This window comes from Vidua chalybeata, chromosome 1 (assembly GCF_026979565.1).
Source record: "Vidua chalybeata isolate OUT-0048 chromosome 1, bVidCha1 merged haplotype, whole genome shotgun sequence".
NCBI classification, from domain to species: Eukaryota; Metazoa; Chordata; class Aves; order Passeriformes; family Viduidae; genus Vidua; species Vidua chalybeata.
Genome location: NC_071530.1, coordinates 149,108,843 through 149,130,307, shown reverse-complemented (window position 1 = coordinate 149,130,307; position 21,465 = coordinate 149,108,843). Strand labels below are relative to the sequence as shown.

The 21,465-nt window shown below is 40.7% G+C and overlaps 1 protein-coding gene and 1 long non-coding RNA gene across 4 annotated transcripts in view; one reads left to right on the top strand and one right to left on the bottom strand.

Annotated features, from left to right (window-relative positions):
- DENND3 (DENN domain containing 3) overlaps window positions 1–17,551 on the bottom strand; it is a 31,759-nt gene extending 14,208 nt beyond the window's left edge. Inside the window, exons 1-9 of the mRNA XM_053958865.1 lie at window positions 17,420–17,551; window positions 11,343–11,616; window positions 10,677–10,792; window positions 10,025–10,164; window positions 4,597–4,708; window positions 3,304–3,423; window positions 2,204–2,422; window positions 1,781–1,902; window positions 1,177–1,332 (exon numbers count right to left, since the gene is read on the bottom strand). Of these exons, the coding sequence (XP_053814840.1) occupies window positions 1,177–1,332; window positions 1,781–1,902; window positions 2,204–2,422; window positions 3,304–3,423; window positions 4,597–4,708; window positions 10,025–10,164; window positions 10,677–10,792; window positions 11,343–11,616; window positions 17,420–17,503 (1,343 nt within the window). The 5' untranslated portion in view covers window positions 17,504–17,551. The remainder of the gene's footprint in view (window positions 1–1,176; window positions 1,333–1,780; window positions 1,903–2,203; window positions 2,423–3,303; window positions 3,424–4,596; window positions 4,709–10,024; window positions 10,165–10,676; window positions 10,793–11,342; window positions 11,617–17,419) is intronic.
- A 222-nt stretch (window positions 17,552–17,773) lies between these two features.
- The window catches only part of LOC128790805 (uncharacterized), a 62,586-nt gene continuing 58,894 nt past the window's right edge, over window positions 17,774–21,465 (top strand). The window contains exons 1-2 of one of the 3 annotated variants that reach the window (XR_008431871.1): window positions 17,775–17,850; window positions 18,734–18,815. This is a non-coding gene — a long non-coding RNA (uncharacterized LOC128790805). Of the gene's footprint in view, window positions 17,851–18,001; window positions 18,816–21,465 lie in introns of those variants that run through there. The other 2 variants (XR_008431869.1, XR_008431870.1) reach the window with 2 other exon arrangements.

Genomic DNA, 21,465 nt, shown 5'->3' with positions numbered 1-21,465 from the left:
CATTGGAGAGTTACTTTCCTTCACTCCTGGATGCTGGCAGAGTTAGGAGATAGAAGAAACAAGGCTGAAAAAAAGAACAAAGAAGAAGTTTGAAGGAAAGGAGAAAGAAAGCAAAAGAATCAACCCCTTTGTGATACATATTATCTCTTAGATAGCAAAGCATCTGCTCATTTTTTTTGCAGCCAAATGTTTAATGCATTAAAGAGTTCAAGCTGTTACGAGCAAAAATTCATTTCTCCTCATCTTTGTCTGGAATTATTGTTGCCAAACACTGAAATCCACAAAATTCCACTGTGGAAAAAAAAGCATTTCAGATTCCATAATCAGCTATCTGTAAAGGCTGTTCTATTCCCCACACCCAGCAGCTACTGTCCTTCTTGGAGGGTCCAGACACCTGCAGGAGCACTCCTTAACCTGATCCAATAACAGACACCTGGTATTTGGACTCTGAAAATTAACCCAGCTCCTTCTGACTGAAAGTGTCAAGAAGAATTCCCGTGAGCAATTCAGTAGCTGATCCAAAGGGAAGAACCACCTCTAGCAAGAGGCCACATCATTGTTAAAATGCCAAACACAGCCAATCCCCCACATTTCTTACCATAGAATTATGGAATACCCTGAGTAGGAAGGGACCTAAAAGGATCGCTGAGTCCAGCTCCTGGCCAATTGTCCCTTCTTGTGCCAACACTTTGCCCTTAAGCTTAAACAGCTCCTCTCCCTCCTTCATTCTCAGGTGTTGCACTCTTCAGGTATCTCATCCATTCTCAGTCCAAACACACCCAAGTGTGCTGAACTCTTGTTCCTGTTTTCAGCTCTTCTACCCTGTCCTGGTTTGAATTCATGTGCCTCTAACAAGAGGGACCAAAACTTGACTGATATCCCTGCTGGGCCCTAAGCTTTTCCAAGGACTGCACTTCTCTTCCTGAAATTTTCCTACAAAAGACAAGCTCGAAATCAGAAGAGTTTTATGTAAGATATCCTAGCAATGTATATATACATCAAAACATCAATGACTCATATTCCATCAGGCTACAGGACCTCCTTCTCATACTCCCTAACAAAACCTAAGCCCTACAAAATATCTATAAAGACAAAATGAGAATATTTTCACTGATGCTTAAAGTGTCTTAACCAGTACCAAATGCTCTTCTAATAGAAAATACTACACCCACTTACCTGAAGATATTAACAATGAACTGCAACATGGTTTGCTGCACGTCCATGTTCAGTTTCTGCTGCCAAGCCCTCCTGCGGGTTTGGAGCTCACCAAGGTCTGTGCTGGCTCGGAGATGGCAGAGCTCCAGATCAAAGTGCAGCTGCAGACCCTCCACTCTACACACAGAAGAAAACTATTAACTTACATCCTAACATCAACAATTTTTTAATACCTTAAAAAAAAAGTAATTTAGGCCCATGCATCTTACAGCTAGAGAAGTGCAAGATTGATCTACAAGTGCTGACAAGTTAACAAGATTCCAGGGAGCCCCACTCAATTAAATCACAGTGCACTCAGTCTTCTTTGTAAAGTTCAGAGTATAATCTGCATCAATAATAACAAAGAAACAAGCATTCCAGTGGTTTCAAAATAATTTGGTGATTATGATTGCTTAAAGCCACTTCTATACTAATTAATTGAAATTTTCAATTTGCCCTTTCTTAAAATACAGTGGTGTTTAATGAATGAAATAATACTATAATAATAAATAATAGAAAATAAAAAACTTGGAGCGTCAAGTATGGTTTATGCACTAAGATAGACACATCTTCAAGTTCTTGTCACCTTTTTATGAAAGTTTCTGCTGCTTGTGCTGGAACATCTGGAATCTCAAGTTCCTCTTCAACCATTTTTGAATGTGAAATATCTCCATTATCTATATTAATTAGAATTAAATCTTCACCTTCCTTTTAATAAAAGAAAATAGAATTACTGTACATTTATTGTAAAAATATTTACTTCTTATTTACATACTTCTCAGACAATTAATTTCATCAAGGTGGTAAACCAGAAAAGGACTGAAATTTTTTCCACAAGTAGAAAATTGTACAGATAACTAAACAATTACATCCAAGAAAAATAAATGCAATTTCCTTAATAGATGTTAATCCCAGTACATAAACACTTAGTAATCTAATATGCCTCAATATGGAAGGGGACAAATGCACTGCAAGTAAAAATCAAGAGTGGTAATGGTTTAAAACATACCATGCTCACTTCATCAAAATGATCAATATGACATCCCATGAGGAAAGACATTGGAGCCATCACAAAATCCAGCATTTGCCGGGACAGAATGGGCACAAAAGTGTGCTGCCACTGAAGGGGATGAAGGTACAACATAAAGCACTCAGCAATGAGTGTCAGCAGAGCCCAGTCAGAAGAGAAGAAAACTATTCTCTGCTCAGTCAAAATACAGGTCATAATCTGGAAAACAAACCCAGAATGTTAAATATTTGCAAAGAGGTATCTAGAACACACTAGAAATGCAAATATTTCATCTGTTTGTGAGAGTCAACCTCAAAATTCTCAAAATTCTTAGTAGCTACCTTAGAGATTTATAAAATGAAATAATGCCCATTTCAAGATGCATCAGCTGCACCTTTTAGGATTTGAGATACTTTTATTCATAACATCCATGTGTGGGCAAAACCCCAAAAAATAAGGCAGAACTGCCAACTCTCGTGATTAAGGAGGTTTCTTAGAGAAAGTGGCTCAGATAATACTGATGACCTTAAACAACCTAACTTAACTTCACAGGTGGCCTTTGAGCAGGGAATTGGATCAGGAAATCTACAAAGGACACTCCAGCTAATACTATTGTAAGATTCTGTGAAGCACTGAAAAAAATTCTTTGCAAATAGCTTTTTGTATTTCCATACCATTTACACCATTTTTGTATAAGAGAGCCAATTGTCATAAGTCCTTCCCACAGGCCCCTTTCTTAAACATGAAAAAAAATATTATAAATCTTGTAGAAATGCATGTAGTGAAAATTCAAAATAAAATCTGTCAATTGGCTTGGGTAGTTACATTTTAAAATAGATTCTTAAGAAATTTAGCAACTATTTCTAGACCACAGGCAAAGAAATAGAATATTCCTTAATCTAATCAGGTCTATCAATAACAAAATATCTTAAGAAGAAGTATAGTTTATTTTGCCATAGCTCTAATATTCAGAACTAAGACTACTCTGAATTCCTGGGTTTATGAAATTTTTTGAGTAAATAAACTTGTTGATTTTTTCCTACACTACAAATTACCAATACTGTCAATCTCTAAAACATTTAAAAGTAAGTTAGTTTTACCTGCAGCACCTGCTCTGGCTTGAAACACAGCAATGGAAGATGGAGATCCAAGTCAATAATTGGACTGTCCGGATCCTCTCGTGAAGGAATTATTATTTGAAGTGGTTTCATATGAAATACCTGTAACAACAGATGGTTTCTGTTTACTCCTTAATAAGGCTGTTCCCACAGCATATTTAATTCAGGATTTTAGTTCCAACTACAAAAAACTAATTTGAATTGAGAGCAAGAAGACAGGTATTTGCATACTGCAGAAAAGTAAAATAAAAAGAGAGGGAAATATTAAAAGACACAATGAGTAGTTTGAAAGATTAATATGAACTTGTCTCCTCTCATTCTCATAGAGTGATTGGCCAGTAATTTTTTTTAAAAAACATCTTTTAACATAATTAAACTTGCTTTATTATAAACATAACAAGATAATTGAATTTATAGTTGTAGATACAACTGGGAAATCAAAACTACTGATAAAATTCATACAGGAAACAGAAAAAACATGAACAAAATAAGTGAGCATAGATTATCATGCTAAGAAAATAAAGCAAGCCAAATGGAATGAGGTCTCTCAGTGTTTCAGATACTTCAGCTCAAATCTCTGGGGTCGGGTCCTGCACATGCTGCACATTTCAGCACTCACAGCTGGTTTAGCCAATCACTCAGATATTTTCCAGCTATGCTATTTTTCCTCCCCTCCTAACCCCTCATCCCAGGGTCAAGGAAAGCAGCTAAGGAGAAGGCCTTGGCTGAAGTTCTGCTTCCCTAGAAGCCACTGCAGTAGATAACAGAGTGTGTGCTGAAATCACTGACCCAGCTGACATCTGGCTGGATTTGGGAAGGGTCAGAAAGAAACAAATAAACAGAACTGAATACAAATGTTGATGTGAGTTTCCCCTCTCAGCTTGGTCTTATCCAGGCAGCAGCCAACTCAACATTTCATCCACTGCACACTGTTCTGCTGCTCCCAGACCTGTCCAGGCATCATGTCAGACCACAGGCATCATGTCAGACCACAAATAGCTGGCATGAGCCAAAGCCTTCCCAGAGAAGTTCTGAAAACTAAAGAACATGACTGGTATGCCAGCACTCCAGCCTGAACCCTGATCACACTGTTATTTTCTCTACTAATAATGCATAGCCTGATTTTTAAAGCACAGGTATTGACATCAGTTTCACATCACCAAGTAATCTCTGACCTGACATTCATGAATGTCACCCAGTTTATTGAAAACAGCATCTTAGTATCTTAGAAGACATAATGTTAAAATTATTATGAAATTGAGGAGGAATAATTACCAAGTGGAGTGATCCTGGTGGTGGGCTGGGGATTAAAAACAGCTTTGCTGCAAATTCTTTTATGTACTCCTCGACATCTAAATCCCTCAAAGGTCGTAGCTGCACTAGTAAGCTGTAATTAAATGATAGGAAATGACTTATCAATAGTAACATGCAAACACAAAAAACTCTTTCTGCTGATAATCTAGAAAAAAATTATTAGGAGTAATGAAGCTATTATTTCAGCTAATTAATTTCTAGTTTATTAGATACTTGAGCAGCTTCATTAAATTTTAATGATGCTTCTGTGTCAGAAGCAGAGTTTTTTTGTACTCCCACGCATAAAATACTGCTGCATTATATCCATCAGAGGACACAGCACGGTGGTTTGATGGCCAAAGGAAACCACGTGTGAAGTGAGATGGTGAGGTGTTGCTACAGCAAGTGTCTTCTAGAGACTGCTTGAGGAACCAACACCCACAGCTGCAGCACTTGGTGCTCCTCCCATCCCAAGCATCACACACCAGCTCTGAGATGGAAAACAGCACCAGAGGAAAAGAGAGGTTGTAGACCTGAGTTTGACTGCAGAGGAATGTGAAGCAAGAGCCATATTTAGCATAAGGCTTAGGCCTCTATGGACGCTGCTCTTTGCGGTCATTCCTGCCCACACAAAGAATAAGAACATTTGTGTAAACCTGCTAAATGCTTCTGGTTTTAAGCTATATTACCCTAAGAAAGGTCACATGGTTTATATTATATACCAAATAAATTCTGGAACATTTAAGCATACAAACAATCAAGATTGAAAACTATGAACTCCCACAGCTTTTCTGAAATGTAACAATTACCAAGTTAGATATTTGTGGTCACAAAGAGTGTTTTGTTCAACAGAAGATTCACTTGCACGTTTACAGCAAAACCCCCAAATATTTACAAACTCAGCAATCTAGGCCTGCAAATCTACATATAGAGAAACTAGGAACTGAATATGCTTGTCTTCTCCCTGGAGGTTTTACTTCAGTTTGCAGCTTTACTGGTTTCCTGCAGAAGAACACTTGCTCTTCAGGAAGGAAGCAACTGAATAGGTTAAGAGATATATAAGGATCCAGCACACCATATTTGTGTACAGCATTTAGATACCAGAAAATAAAACCCCATATTCTGTCATATATTACTGCCCTTTCAAATGAAATATTTCAATTCACTATTTTCCTATTTGAAAAAAGCCCTGGGCTGTTAAATAAATATTCCCAAAAAGTCCATCAGCTCTTCAGGGGCGCAGAGAAAGGGGAATTTAAGAATTATCAAAGAAAACCAGACAGTTGAACCATCCATTTAAACAAATACTCTGTCACACTTAGTGATGCCTCAGATTTGGCCAAACAGAGTAAGAAGACCTGCCTTTTTTTTCTTTCCTTTGAGCCAAAAAGCTCTTATCAAGACAGTAAATGTCACAACAGACACAAGATGACAGAGAAAGCAGCAGATGTACAGAGAAGACAGTCAGAGCTCCCTATTCAGGACATGGTGCCCCATTAATGCAGCCTAACAGCAGCTGACAGCTCTGGACTGCAGACGTCTGCAGAAATAAATGAAGTAATCTCTGAAACACTCAAGTGGAGAGCTAAGGAGTTTATGAACCTTTCATTAATGCTATTAACTGTCCACAGACAGGTGTTTCAGAAAGCAAGAGCAGTTCAGAATAGGCCCTTTGTACTGCCTCAGTGCTGGGACTATTTGCACACTCCCACCTTTTCTCAAGGCAGCTGAAAGGACTAACACACAGGTTGGAAGATTTACTGTTTGAATGGAGCCTATTCATCCATCCAAGACAGGAGTTCATCCAGGAGATTACTGCCAGGAATATTTCACTTTTCATGCAGTATAACAGATTGAGGTAATACTACATGTGCAAAGTGCCAAAACCTCTCAAGTTAAACCAAACCTTTTAAAAAAACGTAGAATAATCCAACAGCCACCGTGCTGTGAAACCGTTTAGGTGCACATCTGCTTGCTCTGGAGAAAGGCAGACACTCCCCACACAAAATGTTCTGAATTTGGAAGCACTGAATGCTAGCAATATGGAAAGTAGTTATAAAATTAATGGCACAGAATACAAAGATGCTCATTACTATGATGACAGCTTGCAGATTCCCTTGCAGTTCAAAGAACCTGCATGGATTTACAGCTTGATGTTGCCTGTGCATCTCAGCTTGGTTTAGTTTTCAGTTGTGATTTCTACTCTGCCACTTGAAAAAGGTTAGGAATCTGAATTTTATCTAGGAATACTTACATTAAAAATATTTTTGATGATTGTTCTGACTGAAAACAAGTACCACCTCACGTAGAAGCAATTCTGTGCACTTAGGTACTGAAGAATTCTGGAGGAAAAATAAACCTTTTGCTGCAAAAAATCATCCTTAATGGAAGCAGAACTCCTTTAGATGCTACTTCAACATCAGATCTTCAGGAGCAACAGCATTCTTGCACTAGTTATCACAATGAAAGGGCTACACACTAGAAATAGGTGGTTTGAGGTCCACCAGCAAGTGCTTTCAGAAGTCCTGACTGGAGAATGATTCATCAGTTGAAGCATCCTGCAAAACAGCTCTGCAGCATACCAAGGATACAAGCATGCTGTTGAAGGTGTTATTATTTGTTAAGTATAAGAGGCACTGCTACCTGAGTACATTCAAGCAACAAAAACACTTAATTAGATTATTAACCCATTGGTCACCTGATGACACACAGTAACTCCCTTTCTGGTTTACAGAGATACAATGTCAGTGCTTTATAATGTTGTAAAAAGTCAGAACATCTCCAGCTGTACAGGGCACTACACTCAAAATATCTCATAGAGGTCTTGGCTGCAATTGTTTATGTTGCATTCAGAACAGCCACACACCCCAGCAGCTGTTTAATGCCACATGGAAACATTTCAGTAGTACAACCAAAATAAGGAAAACCGGTACCTCTCCACCCTTCCCCTCCCTCCACCCTAGTGTACTCTGGCACAGTAAAACACTTTTTCTAAAAAAAAAAAAAACAAACCAAGACATCAAAACCAGAAGGGCAGACATTCTGAAATGAGCCATTGAATACTATCAAGAAAAAGGAAATTACCAAAAAAAAAAAAAAAAAAAAACAAAAAAACCCCAGAATAAAATTTATTGGAAACCTAATCAGTTGAGTTTCCAGCACCGTGGGAAATGCCAACATCAAATTCAGCTCTGTCACTGGCATTCCCCGCCCCCTCCAGTGATACACACTCCCATCTCACAGATGCAACAGCAAAAAGGGGAAGAGTGTGTGAAAAATTGCAGCTGTGTGAAAAAATCCTCAGTTAAAAGACCAAGACAACACACAGGACTAACATGGAAGGTTATTGTCCTGTTGAACTCCCCTATAATTTATCACATATTTACAAATCACTTTAAGCTCAGATTGTACAGTACTGATCAACTGAACTCCTCTCAGAAACCAGTACAGACTCAAAAGAGAAAAGCCATCTGTGGACATCAATGCTTTAAAATAGGTCCCAAGCCCTACTTGATCATATGTGATCAAGGCAGAGGCATTTAATTATAATGTTTAAATAATTATTAAGTTTAAAATACCCACCCAGAGGCAGAAGCAGATCTAGAGGGTTAACTCTATGTGGTTACTGTCTCTAAATAGATACAAGAACTAGAGACACTTTTTCAACATCTGGAATTCTCCATGGTTGTCCTGAAGATTTTCCCACTTCTCCCTCAGTGGGTTCTTTTAAAATCCATTTGCCAATTGACTGCTTCTCCCAGCTCAGAGATGTCTCACTTCAGAGAAGAAATTACTCACTTATGAATACTCTACATAAACCACTGATGGGTACTGTAACTGTCCAGCTGAATCCATTTCCCACCCAGTGGAAAGCTGATGTGAGGTGAACCCTCTCACAGGCTCAGCTCACAGTAGAAAAGCAGCAGGAATGCCACTATAAAAACTGGATGGAAACAGTAGCCACAGCTGTAGCCACAGCTGGAAGAGTTCCATATGCAGATTAGCAGTGATTTGAGACTTATGAAAGGCAGCATTGAATCAGTTCCTGCAATAACCAAGGGCTGATGTAATTCACTTAAATATAAAGGAGCGGGGAGTGATCTGGGCAGGAAAGCAGAAAGGAAAACAAACATTTCCTTCTTATTTCACTGAACATTTATTTTGATTTCACACTGGCCTGTGCACACCCTGTTTCCATCATGTTGAAGTGCCTTGTCCACATTAAACCCCTTCACTAATGCTTTTAAAATGACAGAGCAGAGGTACATGCCCTTAAAAGGGCTGCCAGAGTGACTAATTTCTGATCTCACAGCCTTTTTGAGTCGATGTCTAAAATGCCCAGGAGGAAGGCACTGCTTTGCTCCTCCAGGGCTCTCTTCATGCAACCCAGGGAAAGCCAGTCAGTGCTCTGAGAAGATCCAAACCCACAGCACAGGGAAGAAGAGGTGCATGGGCTGGGAAAATGAGTGCTCAGGTCTCATTTGGGCTGGAGCCAAGCTAGGGGCTGGGAATGCACCTCAGCTGGTACCCAGGGAGTGCTCCCTTGCTCATCTGCTCAGGATACCAGCAGAGCAAAGGGGAAAACAAGCTCCAACCTAAAACCCCAACATCTTTCAACTTATGTGCAAGAAGCAAATACCTGCAACTGGATTCAGATTTGACTCTAGAAATCATGACTGAAATTTAGTGAAGAAAATCTCTTCTACCTTTGCACAGCAGGTCTGCAAGTGAAGACACCCAGTAATGTCCAGTGTACCCAGGCAGATCCCTGATGTGATAAGGTTTTAATACAAAATAGATCTCAACAATTTAACAATAAAGTAACCTCAAAATAAGAGAAATTACTTAATAAGATAGATCCATGTTCACTTACCTTTTACATCATCTACACTACAGAATATTTGATTGTTTCTAAGCAGTGTATCCTAAGAATTTCTCTCCTAGTTCTACAATATCCAAGTAACCACTCTATTTCCTGAAGTGACTTGGATTATTTCCCTAAAGTGTCATTAACTGCTTATTAATACATATATTCATGTTCTTATGACATTTATTTGGTGCATTATAAAAAGCTTTTTGTGCTTTGAAAACGATTTTCATAAGAGTGGAAAAAAAAAAACTCTAAGAAAAGCCAATAATATCTCTAAAATATCCATTCCCTACACACTAGCAAAAACCCCCAAAGAAAATGAAGACAACATCATAACTAATACCCTTGGTATACAGAATTTGCACTTACTGTCTGGGCAACATTGACATAGCATCTCTTCTTTTCCTCTCCCACACAACCTTAACATAAAACTAACCACTGCTTTAGCATCACACAGCTCTCCTGACCACATCAAGCAAATTCAGATATTAAAAACCTGCAGTCATTTCCAGCAGAAACACACAGTGAAGCAAATCTTACCAAGAGAGACAATCCTTGAGGGCACTAAAATACGGGTATCTGGATATAACACAAACAGCACAGGGTACAAAACAGACAGGCACCTGCCCAGTCTGCGCAGATTCCCAATGGCCCTGCCCATTCGAGGAGGTGAAGCCATCCTGCAAGAAAACTGCACATTAATGACTTTATGTTAATCATGAACTTATGGCTGATATTTTCTTGAGAACCTTAGAGATGTGATATCCAATTCCCTCTATATTTCAAAGGGATTTTGATGTCTATCTCCCTTTACGTCTTCAGAAAAATGTCAGCCTACAAGACTTAAGCAATGTGTATTAAAAAGAATTTCAGCACAAAATGTATTCAGAAAGAACATCTTTCATTGTTTGGAAAGAACAATCTTTACCAAAAAAACATCCAAGGGATAAAGTCTGCTCCTAAATATCCAAATCTCCTAAATGAAATCCATAACAGTTTTTCCAAATGGAGTGTGTTCTAAAGTACTTCATTTAAAGTGGCAATATAAAAGTATGATTTGTCCTGTACTCCTCCTAACATAAAAACACACCTGTTAACTAATTTGATAAATTGAATCCCACATTATTCTCAAAGTGATTTGCTTTTATATATTTTAATATATTTCAATAGAATAATGAGTTAAATAACTTACTTGCATAGACTGGTAGTACTGTGCAACAACACCATATGTTCTGTTACCACAGACGTCAGTGAAGACCAGGAAATGGATGTGGTCCTCTTTTGATTCAGAAGTTACATAAAGTCCTCCTGAAATGAAGGCAGCAACCATATCTTTAATTATATATTTAACTACAGTTGTGTGAAAGACAATTCATGACAAATACTGCACACTGCCACTTCATTTCAAGAGAAATGTTTCATTTTCAGGGATTAAAATTTAATATACAGTCCACTTGAACTAAAGGTTGTTACAGAGGCTGTAAGCTGCACATAACTTTAGAGGCAAAAATGAAATTATTCTGCATTTTCAGAGATAAAATACAATAAATGGGTTTAAATCACTTTTTTTCCCCAAGACATTAAAAAGGTCTGCAATTATGACACACATATTAAAATTTCTCCAATTAAACCTGGAGAAAATATTCACTACTTCAGGTATATCAAAGCATCAAATGAAAAGTGAGCAAGTACTCAGCTATTTTGGGGTGAAACATAATTTTTCAAATGTGTGCATGTTCACACTTCACTCAAACCAAGATTTACCAACAAGGGCTAAAAAATAAGGGCTGAACTATGGGTCAAGAAATATTTACATTATTTACATTGTTCTCAATAAGAAGTGTGAACCCTCATATACCTGGGAAGCACAGCTGTGGCAAAGCAATAAGATCGATGTCCTTTGGAACTGTCACATCTTCTGTGTCAGGTGCTTTCTGCTCCCCGTTGAGGCTCTTCACATTTTCAACCTTGGGTCTCTCTTTTTTCTTTCGGAAGGATCGGCGTTTGCTTTTATTCAAATTATTACCAGCATTAATCATCTGAACATCATCTCTGCTGATAAACGGAGGCACAAATACAGAAAGAACTTCTGGATCAAGGGGAGGAAGATTTTTGAGTTTTCTTTGAGTGCCCTATAGAAAAAAAACAACAAACAAAACAAACACTAAGTTGACACTCATCCTGATATGTGGGGTTTTTTTCGTAATTTTTAACCCTAGTTTTCTTCTACCCCTAAAATTGTGGGTTTCAAATATATTTTACTGCTTCCTAAATAATTGATTTTTCCTTTTAAGCTTTTGTTTTATGCATGTTAATGCAAGGAAAATGGGCATTTTCAGTAGGCAAGGAATCCTTCATCATTCAAAATGTCCCATATTAGTATTATGCCTTTGGCAAAAGAAATGAACAGATATCAAATACTGTATTTCCTCCTTTTCAGTGTTAAGATATTCTTAAACTATATTTAAAACAACACTGGCAATAAATAAAAGAAAAGAAACAGCTGAGCCTCTTAGATAAGTCTTTGTTTGACTTCAGGAAAAGCTTCCTTTCAACTCAGAATAAATAACGTGCACAAAAAAAAAAGCCCTAAACACCACAAACAGACTTTCACAAGACAACGCTTAACTTTATAAGGCAATTAACAAAGCACAATTAAAAACTACAGTCATTGTTACAATAAATACAACTTTAAGACACTGAAGCCATGAGAATCCCTCCATATACTGATGACTCAGTGGAACAGGCATCCCAAGAGCATGTATGAAATTACAACATTTTTCACAGGCAGCTTTGCAAAGTATGACTGGCCTGAAAGCCCTCACTGCCCTGCAATGAAAAGCTGTGGAGGAAGTGATCAGAGCGATTTCCTCATACTGGGGAGCATTTTTTGTAGTTTTGACCATAGAGTTGAGCCAAGTAGCTGCATTTCCAATTACTTCATTGCGATTTCAATTCTTCCTGCAAGGTTAAAAAAACAAGCAAAACCTTTGTTTAACCAACACATATTTGGAAACAGGAAAGGCGAGCCCCATTGTGGTAAAAAGTTGTTTTGTTTTTAACTTTTTGCAAACATCTTCAAAGTCAGAGGAGGTGAAGCACACATGCTGCTTTTATCACCAGATATGATGCAAGATGCTCCTTGAGAACCAGGTCTCGCCTCACCCATCATTTCCCTATTTTTTTTTAAATAGCTACAACATAGAAAGCTCTGTTACCAATCTTCCACTGCCCAGGTTTTGAGACAGAAGTCTCAGCTCTTACATCCCAGCAGATATGTCCTCTAATAGTTTTCTTTTCCACATTTGAGCATCACAGGAAAAATGTGAAAGAATGCTTCATGACATGTTAGTTATGGTCTCTTAAATTCCATAAACTACACTGTATTTATAATAGGATATTCTAAAGAAACTACTTCACTAAAAATAAGAAGTGAAAAAACTCACTTTTAATGAACAAAGAGCCTGAACTACAAGTAAATTGGTGTGGAAAAGAAAAGTTCAGGTAAGTATCCAGTGGGATAGTCAAAAGATAGCAATGACTTTAAAAAGCACATCACAAATTGGGATACTGAGTGCCACATCCTCACATGCTAAGAACTAAAAGTGTCTTTTCCTTAGCTGGCAGCTGACAAAAGCAATGAAGAAACTGAAAACACAGATAAATTCACTATGATCACCCTCAAACTAACATGCAGCTAAACATTTCAGAAGGAAATTAAGAATTAAGGCTCAGCCCTGAGGCTGTTATGCAAGACAAACACAGATGTACTCCAACAGCAGCATTCTCAGCTTGGCAGATTTGCCCTGCTGAGGTTTCCACACAGAGTTGCTTTGACAGGGCAATCCCTGACTTACACTGAGGCATCTCTATGCTCCAAAGTGCTGGATGGCAGCCAGCAATTTCATGGCCTCACAACCTAACAGTTCCTGAAATGGCAGATCCTTGATGTCTTGAACTACTACAGAGACATTAAACACCATTTTTCCCCACAGAACAGCAGTGTCAGCACTGTCACTGACCCACTGAGTCAGTCTCCAGCATTTGAGTCAGCTCATATTAATGTCTTGGTCAAAGTCACATTTTTACTCCTTGAGTTCAGGGATAGTGAATAGGCAGCAACAGAACAACATTCACTTGTTTCTCTATTCTTTGAACATTTTATCTTTTCTGCTGCTACTGTTACTTCTTCACTTTGAAATACTTTCCTTTTGTAGATTCGTGCTACCAAATCTCCTTGCATCATACATAGCTTCTTACAAACAGCAGTGGGGGATTTTATTCCATCCCCATTTGACAGTGTTCCAGTAACAGTGCTGCTGTAAAGGACACCGATATGAGACTTTTACAATGACTGCACTATTCAGACACAAACAGTAGTGTGTTGAAAGCACAAATCAGAGCATGACTTCAGCTATCTGGTGTTTCCTAGACCCCATTCTCCTCTTCCCATCGTTGAAGAAGTTAATTTCACTTTGAATGTCACGAAAGAACTGGTTTCTTTAACAAATAATTAGGCAGGGAAAGTATGAAGCCTCAGAAAAATTAGATTGGGCAGGACAATTAGGTTGTAGTAATAGGACAAAAGGGAATGGTTTTAAACCAACAGAGGGCAGGTTTAGATTAGATATTAGGAAGAAATTCTTTACTGTGAGGCTGGTGAGGCATTGGAACATGTTGCCCAGAGAAGCTGTGGATGCTCCATCTCTGGAAGTGTCCAAAGTCAGGCTGGATGGAGCTTTGAGCAACGTGGTTTAGTGGAAGGTGTTCCTGCCCCATGGCAGGGGCATTGGATTTGGGTGATCTTTAAGGTCCCTTCCAACCCAAACAATTGTAGGATGATCTCTGCAGATTCTTGTGCAACATTTTGCACAAACTAATGATAAGGTTGACATTAGGTCTGGTTGCACTGGGTTTCATCCAGTCAAGTTTCAGAAGTCCCTTGGGATGGAGATTCTTCCTCCCTTATGCCCCAGCCCTCAGCACAGCTTCTTCTGGTCTCACTCTTGTTTGCCAGCAGCTCTCCAGTATAAAGGTACCCAAATGTGGGACAATGTTCCAAATGTGAACTCAAGGGTTTTGGGTAATAACAATAATAGCAATAATCCCTTCCCTTCGCCTGTGAGCCACAGTCCTGATGATGCAGGCCATTACACAGTCACTTATCAGACAATCACACAACAGCTTGGGTTGGGAGGGACCTTAAATTATCATCTCATTTGAATCCTCCTGCCATGGGCAGGGGCATCTTCCACTAGACTGAGCCACCCAAAGCCCCATCCAATTTGACCTTGAACACTTCCAGGGATGGGGCATCCACAGCTTCCCTGAGCAACCTGTACCAATGCCTCACCACCTTCACAGTAAAATTCTCCCTAATATCTAATCTAACCCTGCCCTCTCTCAGTTGAAGCAGTTCCCCCTGTTCTATCACTCCATGTCTTTGTCAGAAGTCCTCTCCAGCTCTCTTGGAGCCCCTTCAGGTACTGAAAGTCCACAATAAAGTGGCCCCAGAGCCTCTTCTTCTCAAGGCCAAACAGCCCCAACTCTCTCAGCCTTTCCTCATATGAGAAGTGCTCCTCCAATAATCTTTGTGACCATCTTCTGGACCCAATCCCAAGAGCTCCATGTCTTTCCTGTGCTTAGGACCCCAGAGCTGGATTAGCACTCCAGGTAGAGCAGAGGGGTTGAATCTTCTCCCTCATCTGCTGCCCACACTGCTTTGGATGCAGCCCAGGACATGTTTGGCTTTCTGGGCTGCAAGTGCACATGACCAGGGCCTCTGCACATGTCAAACCTCTCATCCACCAGCACTCCCAAGTCCTTTTTGGCAGGGCTTCCTGCATCACCCAGTCTGTACCAATAGTAGGGACTGCCCTGATTCAGGGGCAGCACCTTGCACTTGGCTTTGTTGATTCCCAGGGTTCCCATGGATTCACTTCTAGGGCCTTTCCAGGTGCTTTTCACTGCAACAAGCACACACTGCTGACTGATGCTCAATCTGATCACACTCCATTCCCTTCAGGCACCTTGACAGCCAGGGAGGCATTAGAGAAGCAGGAACAATTGTTTTGGTGGTTATGTCTGCATCAGCAGGGCCAGAAAGCACAAGGCAGCTCTGACTGTGGTGGGCAGATGCAGAATCCACCAATAGAACCTGTCAAAGATCTGAGACATGTCATGGACAGCTTGCACACACTTGCCAAACCAAAACCCAGCTTTATAGCTGTAGATAATTTAGGGAAAAGAAGCATCACTTCTGTTCATTTCATTCTTACAAAATGCACACTTCCAGTGCTAAGAAAGAAATCTCTAGCTGAAAATAGCAGCCTTTGATCTTTTCAAATGGAAATCTCAGAGTGACAATTTTCTTGGCAATAAGGATAAGCAATGGATTACAGCCCAGAAACTTCTGTTTCAGGAGCTTCGGTGGAAAACTACTTTTTTTTTTCCTGGCGTTCCTGTCAACAACAGATTAATTATACAAAACTTCTCTTACTTTCGGGGTGGGTTACATCAGTCCCATTGACTTCATTTGCTTTATTACTCCATGTTTAAGAACAGTTAAGAATGAACCAACACACTGTGAAGACCACGATTTGAAGCACTATCAGAATTTTTGCCCACTGTTTAATCTGTAAATATCATCACAGATCCACTACTTTCATTTAGGAATGTTATCTTCTTTCAGTAAAGTTTGTTCTTTCTACAATCACTAAAATTAGCCATATAAACATATCACACTCTCCTCATGTAGATAGTGCTGCAGAAGGAAAAGGAAGTGGAGTAAATCTGTAAGCTTTCCCTAAGACAGTGACTGAAAACCCTGTGATGCAACAGTCTGCAGGGACTTTACTGAAGTTCATACTGACAAAAGAAGGGACTACTTTCTTTTCTGATACCTTTTTGTATCTTGAGCAAAGAAACAATTCAGAACCTGCAGTATGATCAGAACATCAGAATGGCTTCTGCTTTCTGTAGCCAATTTCTTATTTTTTGTTCCACAGGGTTTTTTTTTCAGAAAGCAGTGAGAACTAAGCAAACTGGAATGAATAAGAAATTCCCCTTCCTTTAGGTTCACTTCTCACACTTCTGATAAAACACCATGTAAACACTGATTTCAAAAGTTTGGTGCTGACATTTAGGAACTATTTCCCATTCTGAAGGTACACATGAATGAGATCCTGGAATGTGAACCTCTGCTTGGCTGTTATCACTTAAGAAGCTGACATCAGCAAAAGCCGTCTCCAGAGAGAGCAAACAAGCAACAAGCCCAACAAAGACTTCTTTATCTAATGCTATTAGAGCGCAATCAAATTCAAGTTCAAGCAGAGCACCTGAGATCCCTGGGAGCTGTCTGGCCTTTTTTTGCACGTGCTGGCACCACTGCTTTTCCCACAGCTCTTCCCACTGCAGGGCAGCTGGTAGGTATGGAACAAACCCATCAGCACACTTGAACCAAGCAGAACCAGGAGGAGAGGGCTGTCATTGTGAGCCCACATGGGAAAATTATAAAACCACAAATTCAAAGCAGTAACCGACCTGTCAGCTCCTGCTGTATGCAAGTGGTTCAGATTACGCCAAACACAGAGCACTTGAGCTCACGAGGATTTAGATTTCGTGTTTTCCTGAGGATACGAGTTACCAGCCTTTATTCTTTTGCTTTTCTCTCCAGCGGAAGACAGGTCGTGCAGTAACACCCAGTAAAGAACGCATCGTTAAGCGTTTTGCTGTCCCTGCTTATATAAACCTACGGCGAGTTCGCCATCTAAACTCAGACCTTTGCAAAAGTGCAGCTACCTCACACCGCTACCAAATTCTCCCTCTTTTGCTGACGTTCGCCTGTCAAAACAACTTTCTGTTGGGATATTTCAGCTCCACGCGCTGACAAACCCAGCCCCACGCACTGGCACCGCCCGCCCGAACCCCGCTCACCTGGAGCAGCGCCCGCACCCGCTCTGTGGGCGCACCGACCAGCAGACAGATCTCCAGCAGGCCCGAGGGCAGCACGTCCTCCATGGCACAGCCGGGACAGGGCGGCTCCTTCCCTGCGGGCAGCTGCTCCTTCCCTCGGGACAGCGGCGCCTTCCCGCCCTCAGCGCCGCCCGGTCCCGCCCCGCGGGGTGGGGAGGAGCGCCCGTGCCGCACGCGGGAACCCTCCCCGTCCGTCACTACTCTGTGCGCTTTGACTGGCTGCTTCTCCTGTCACTCTAAGGAGCTCTGGCCAATCAGAATGGTCAGGCGTGCGGTGGGCCGGGCGGGGGCGGGGCTTTGGGGTGAGCGCGCTGAGGGTACGAAGGGCTGGGAGCTGAGGTGCCCCGGTCTGAGGTGTTGAGGTCGCAGGACTGAGGGATGGAAGAGAAGAGGTGGGAGCTGAGGGGCTGGGGGTTGAGAGTGGGAAGGATGAAGTGCTGGAGGATGATGAGCTCTGGGCTGAGGGGCTCAGGCTTGAGGGACAGAGCTGAGGGGTTGAGGGGCTCAGGGCTGAAGGCTGAGGGACTGAGGGCTTAGGGTGCAGGGCTGAGGGGCTGAGATACCACTGGCCCCGTTAAAAACTAGTGATGCGGTTTGTGATTTACAGTCACGCGATTTCCACGTTGACATAACCAAGGACTATAATATTTGCTAGTTTTAAGCAACTAGGTGAGGACCTAACTCAAACAAGAGAAGTCCCCAGTTGTTGCTCCATCCCTTGAAAGTGTTCAAGACCAGACTGGATGGGGTTCTGAGCTGCTCCGAGACTTGCAACTGGATGATCTCTAAGTTCTCTTCCAACCCAAACCATTCTGTGATTCTTTCCTCACCTCGTTTCACTGTCTCACCGGGACAGCCCCTGGGAAAGACACTTCCCGACTCAAGGTCGAGTTAATTTTTTCTCCACGGGCTGTTTTCCTCGTGGGGCTGCTGGCCAACAGGGGCTGAGGTGCCTCAGGGCTGCCTGTCAGACGTGGGTGATGTCATGGTCTGGCGCCTTGTGAAGCACAGCCATTCCCTGCTGTTTGCTGCAGGTGACTCAGCAGGACTGTGTCACTTCATCAGGTCTGTGTCACTGCCACTACACGGGAGTTTTCTCTTTACGTTACCACGGGTCACAGTTTCAACGGGCTGTAAGCACAGAGCTGGTGCAGGCTGTGCCGTGTTTCCCCTCTGGAGCAGCAGAGGCACAGCACAGGGAACTCCGAGGTTTCTTCTTGAGCTGCTTAATCTAAATACACCATGAGTCACTCCATATGTATTGGCTCTGTGCAGATCTGCACTGAGAGAATGTAATTCCTCCGGGACCGGAGCATAAAGTACCCGAAACTACAGATCGGTTTCTCTGAAACTGGAGGTACGAGATAAAGTTTCATCACAACCACAAACAGTTTTTTGTGGACTAGTGTTCCGGTATTTTAAATGCAAAAGCATTCCCTGTCTAAATGGTTCCTGGATTTCATTAACTTCTTGTCAGTTCAGGGGTCAAATCAGGTTTCCTCAAAAAGTATAAAGAAAAAAAGTATAAAGTAAAAAGTATAAAGATTTTATTATTTCATGGGGGTTTTATTATCTGAATTTTTGTGGTATTAAAGATCAGGATTATACAGCTTCTGTTCATATAGCAGTGACTAAAAGAAGAAAATTCTTGAAAACCTGGAAGTTTCAGGGATCACTTCTCCAAAGTAGTAGAAGAAGATCCAAGGCTCAAAGATTTATATTCATGAACTTTGAGGTCATAAGGGATTGTTAAAACTATCTTGTTTAGCCTGTGTAGCCCAGGTCACAGAATCAGAGTGAGTCCTGTATTAATGCTGTAACTTCTGCTTGAGGCCATGCCATGTTAACAGTCACTGTTAAATGTTGGGCATCTCATTTTCACTTTCACTTTTTAGCTTAGCTCTTTGACACTGGATCGTGTTGCATTGGCTGTTGCTTGAACAGACTTTTTACTATTAAAAGATTTCTCTCTGCAGAGTTCAAGATTATTAATCTCTATTTCTAAAAGATTATACAACTCATATTTTTAAAACTCCTTTCCTGATCATTTTTGTGCTTCTTTTCTCAAAAATTTCAAAGTTTTACAGTATTATTTTTGAATTAGGAACACCAAAACCAAAGCTGTATTATTGCTGAATGCTCAGTGGTAAATCACATTGCTCTTTCTGACTGATATCCCCACCTAATTAAAACAGAGACAGACAGATACATGAATCATTCAGAAAGGGTGCAGTGTTTAATTAGTTATCCACTGCAACACAATTTTCTTAGGGTTATTACTTCCAACATGAAAATCCTACATCTTACATTGCTTGACCTATGACTATGACCAAGCATTTCACCATATTATAAGAAAATTACAAATGAACCAAGGCTATTAAGCAATTCAGGTCACCCATAGTTAATGAATCTATATCATGATCATCTTCTGATTTCTCTGCTATCTGCAATGATAAATACTGGATGATTCTTGTTCATAATTAATGTAGCACTCAAAGCAAAGATACCATGAAATTATTATCAAAACAGAACTCCAAGATGAAAGGTACTAATGTTAATCTGGTAAAATCTCAAGAACCCTGGAAGCAGGAAACCTGCTATATGGGGTCACTGGTAAGAGACAGAATCATTCACATAGAGAAGAATTCCTCTGTGCTAAAAGAAATTCATGTAGTTGAGTAATTTTCTTCCTAAAAAAAAAAAATTGTCAACTGAGGAAGAAATGCCAGCTTTTAATATGTGTTTTCTTTTTGCAAGATCACAAATACAGTAAATGTTTGTTTGTTAACTCTCTGAGGTGGTACTGGCTGCTGAATGCAGAAAAAAACTGCAGTTCTTGATATGTCTTCAGCATGGGAAAGCCTTTATCAGACCTACAGGGCCACATCTGAATAATTAAAGAGTCTCTTGGCATAGAATCTGATTTATCTTCCAAATACAGTGTTTCTGTTTAAGCCACACTGTTAAGGGGAGGAAATAATTTCACCAGTTGTGTTTCTTTGATGTGATCTTGCTTATAAAATAACTGAGTGACTTGTTGAGTGGTAGACGCCTCCACTGCAAACACCTCAGTCCTGAAGGATGTGGGCCAGATGAAGAGTCTGGACTCTGAATTTCAGGAGAGCAAATTTTCAGCTCTCTAAAGAATTAGTGAATGGCACCCCCTGGGAAACTGGTCTCAATGAATTGAAAAGAGCTGGCAACTCTCTGAGGACAAAATTCTTTGAGTGCAAGAGCATTTAATTCCCATGTGTAAGAAATGAAGCAAGGAAGGCAGGAGAATGGCATGGGTCAGTCAGGAGCTCCTGGTCCACCTGAAGTGTAAGAAGAAAATATACAAGCAGTAGAACAAGAGAAGGTATCCTGGGAAGAATCCAGGGACCCTGCCCAGATGTGTAGAGATGGGATCAGGAAAGCCAAAGGCACAACTGAAGCTGAATTTGTCAAGGGATTTTACAGGTATGTCGGTCAAAACCGGAAGATTAAAGAAAGAGTCCTCCCCCCACCCCCTGACACACACAGATAAATAAGACAGGAGAACTCCAGAAAACCATCATGGAGAAGTCTGATTTTCACTCATGCTTGTGCCCCTTTCCAAACAGTGCTGAAAACTACACATTGACTAACTGCATCCTGCAGAGTTTCACCATGATGGGTGTAAGGTCTGCAGGAATTTTCATTTTGAAACTGAATACAGACATCACTCATGTTCTGCAGGTTTATTGATAGTTAAATCATTTTCTTGGGCTTATGATCAAGCTTGTGGCAGAGCAGTATCTGTAGGTGAGAACTGAAACTCAGATCACTGCTGCCTTCCGCTACCTGGCTCACAGGAAAATACATTGTCCAGAGAGGTGATGGGTGCCCCATCCATGGAAACATTCAGGTCAGGCTGGACAGGGCCCTGAGCAACCTGATCTGCTTGAACATGTCCTTGATCACTGCAGGGGGATGGGACTTGGTGACCTTTAAAGGACACTTCCAACCCAGACTATTCCATGATTCTG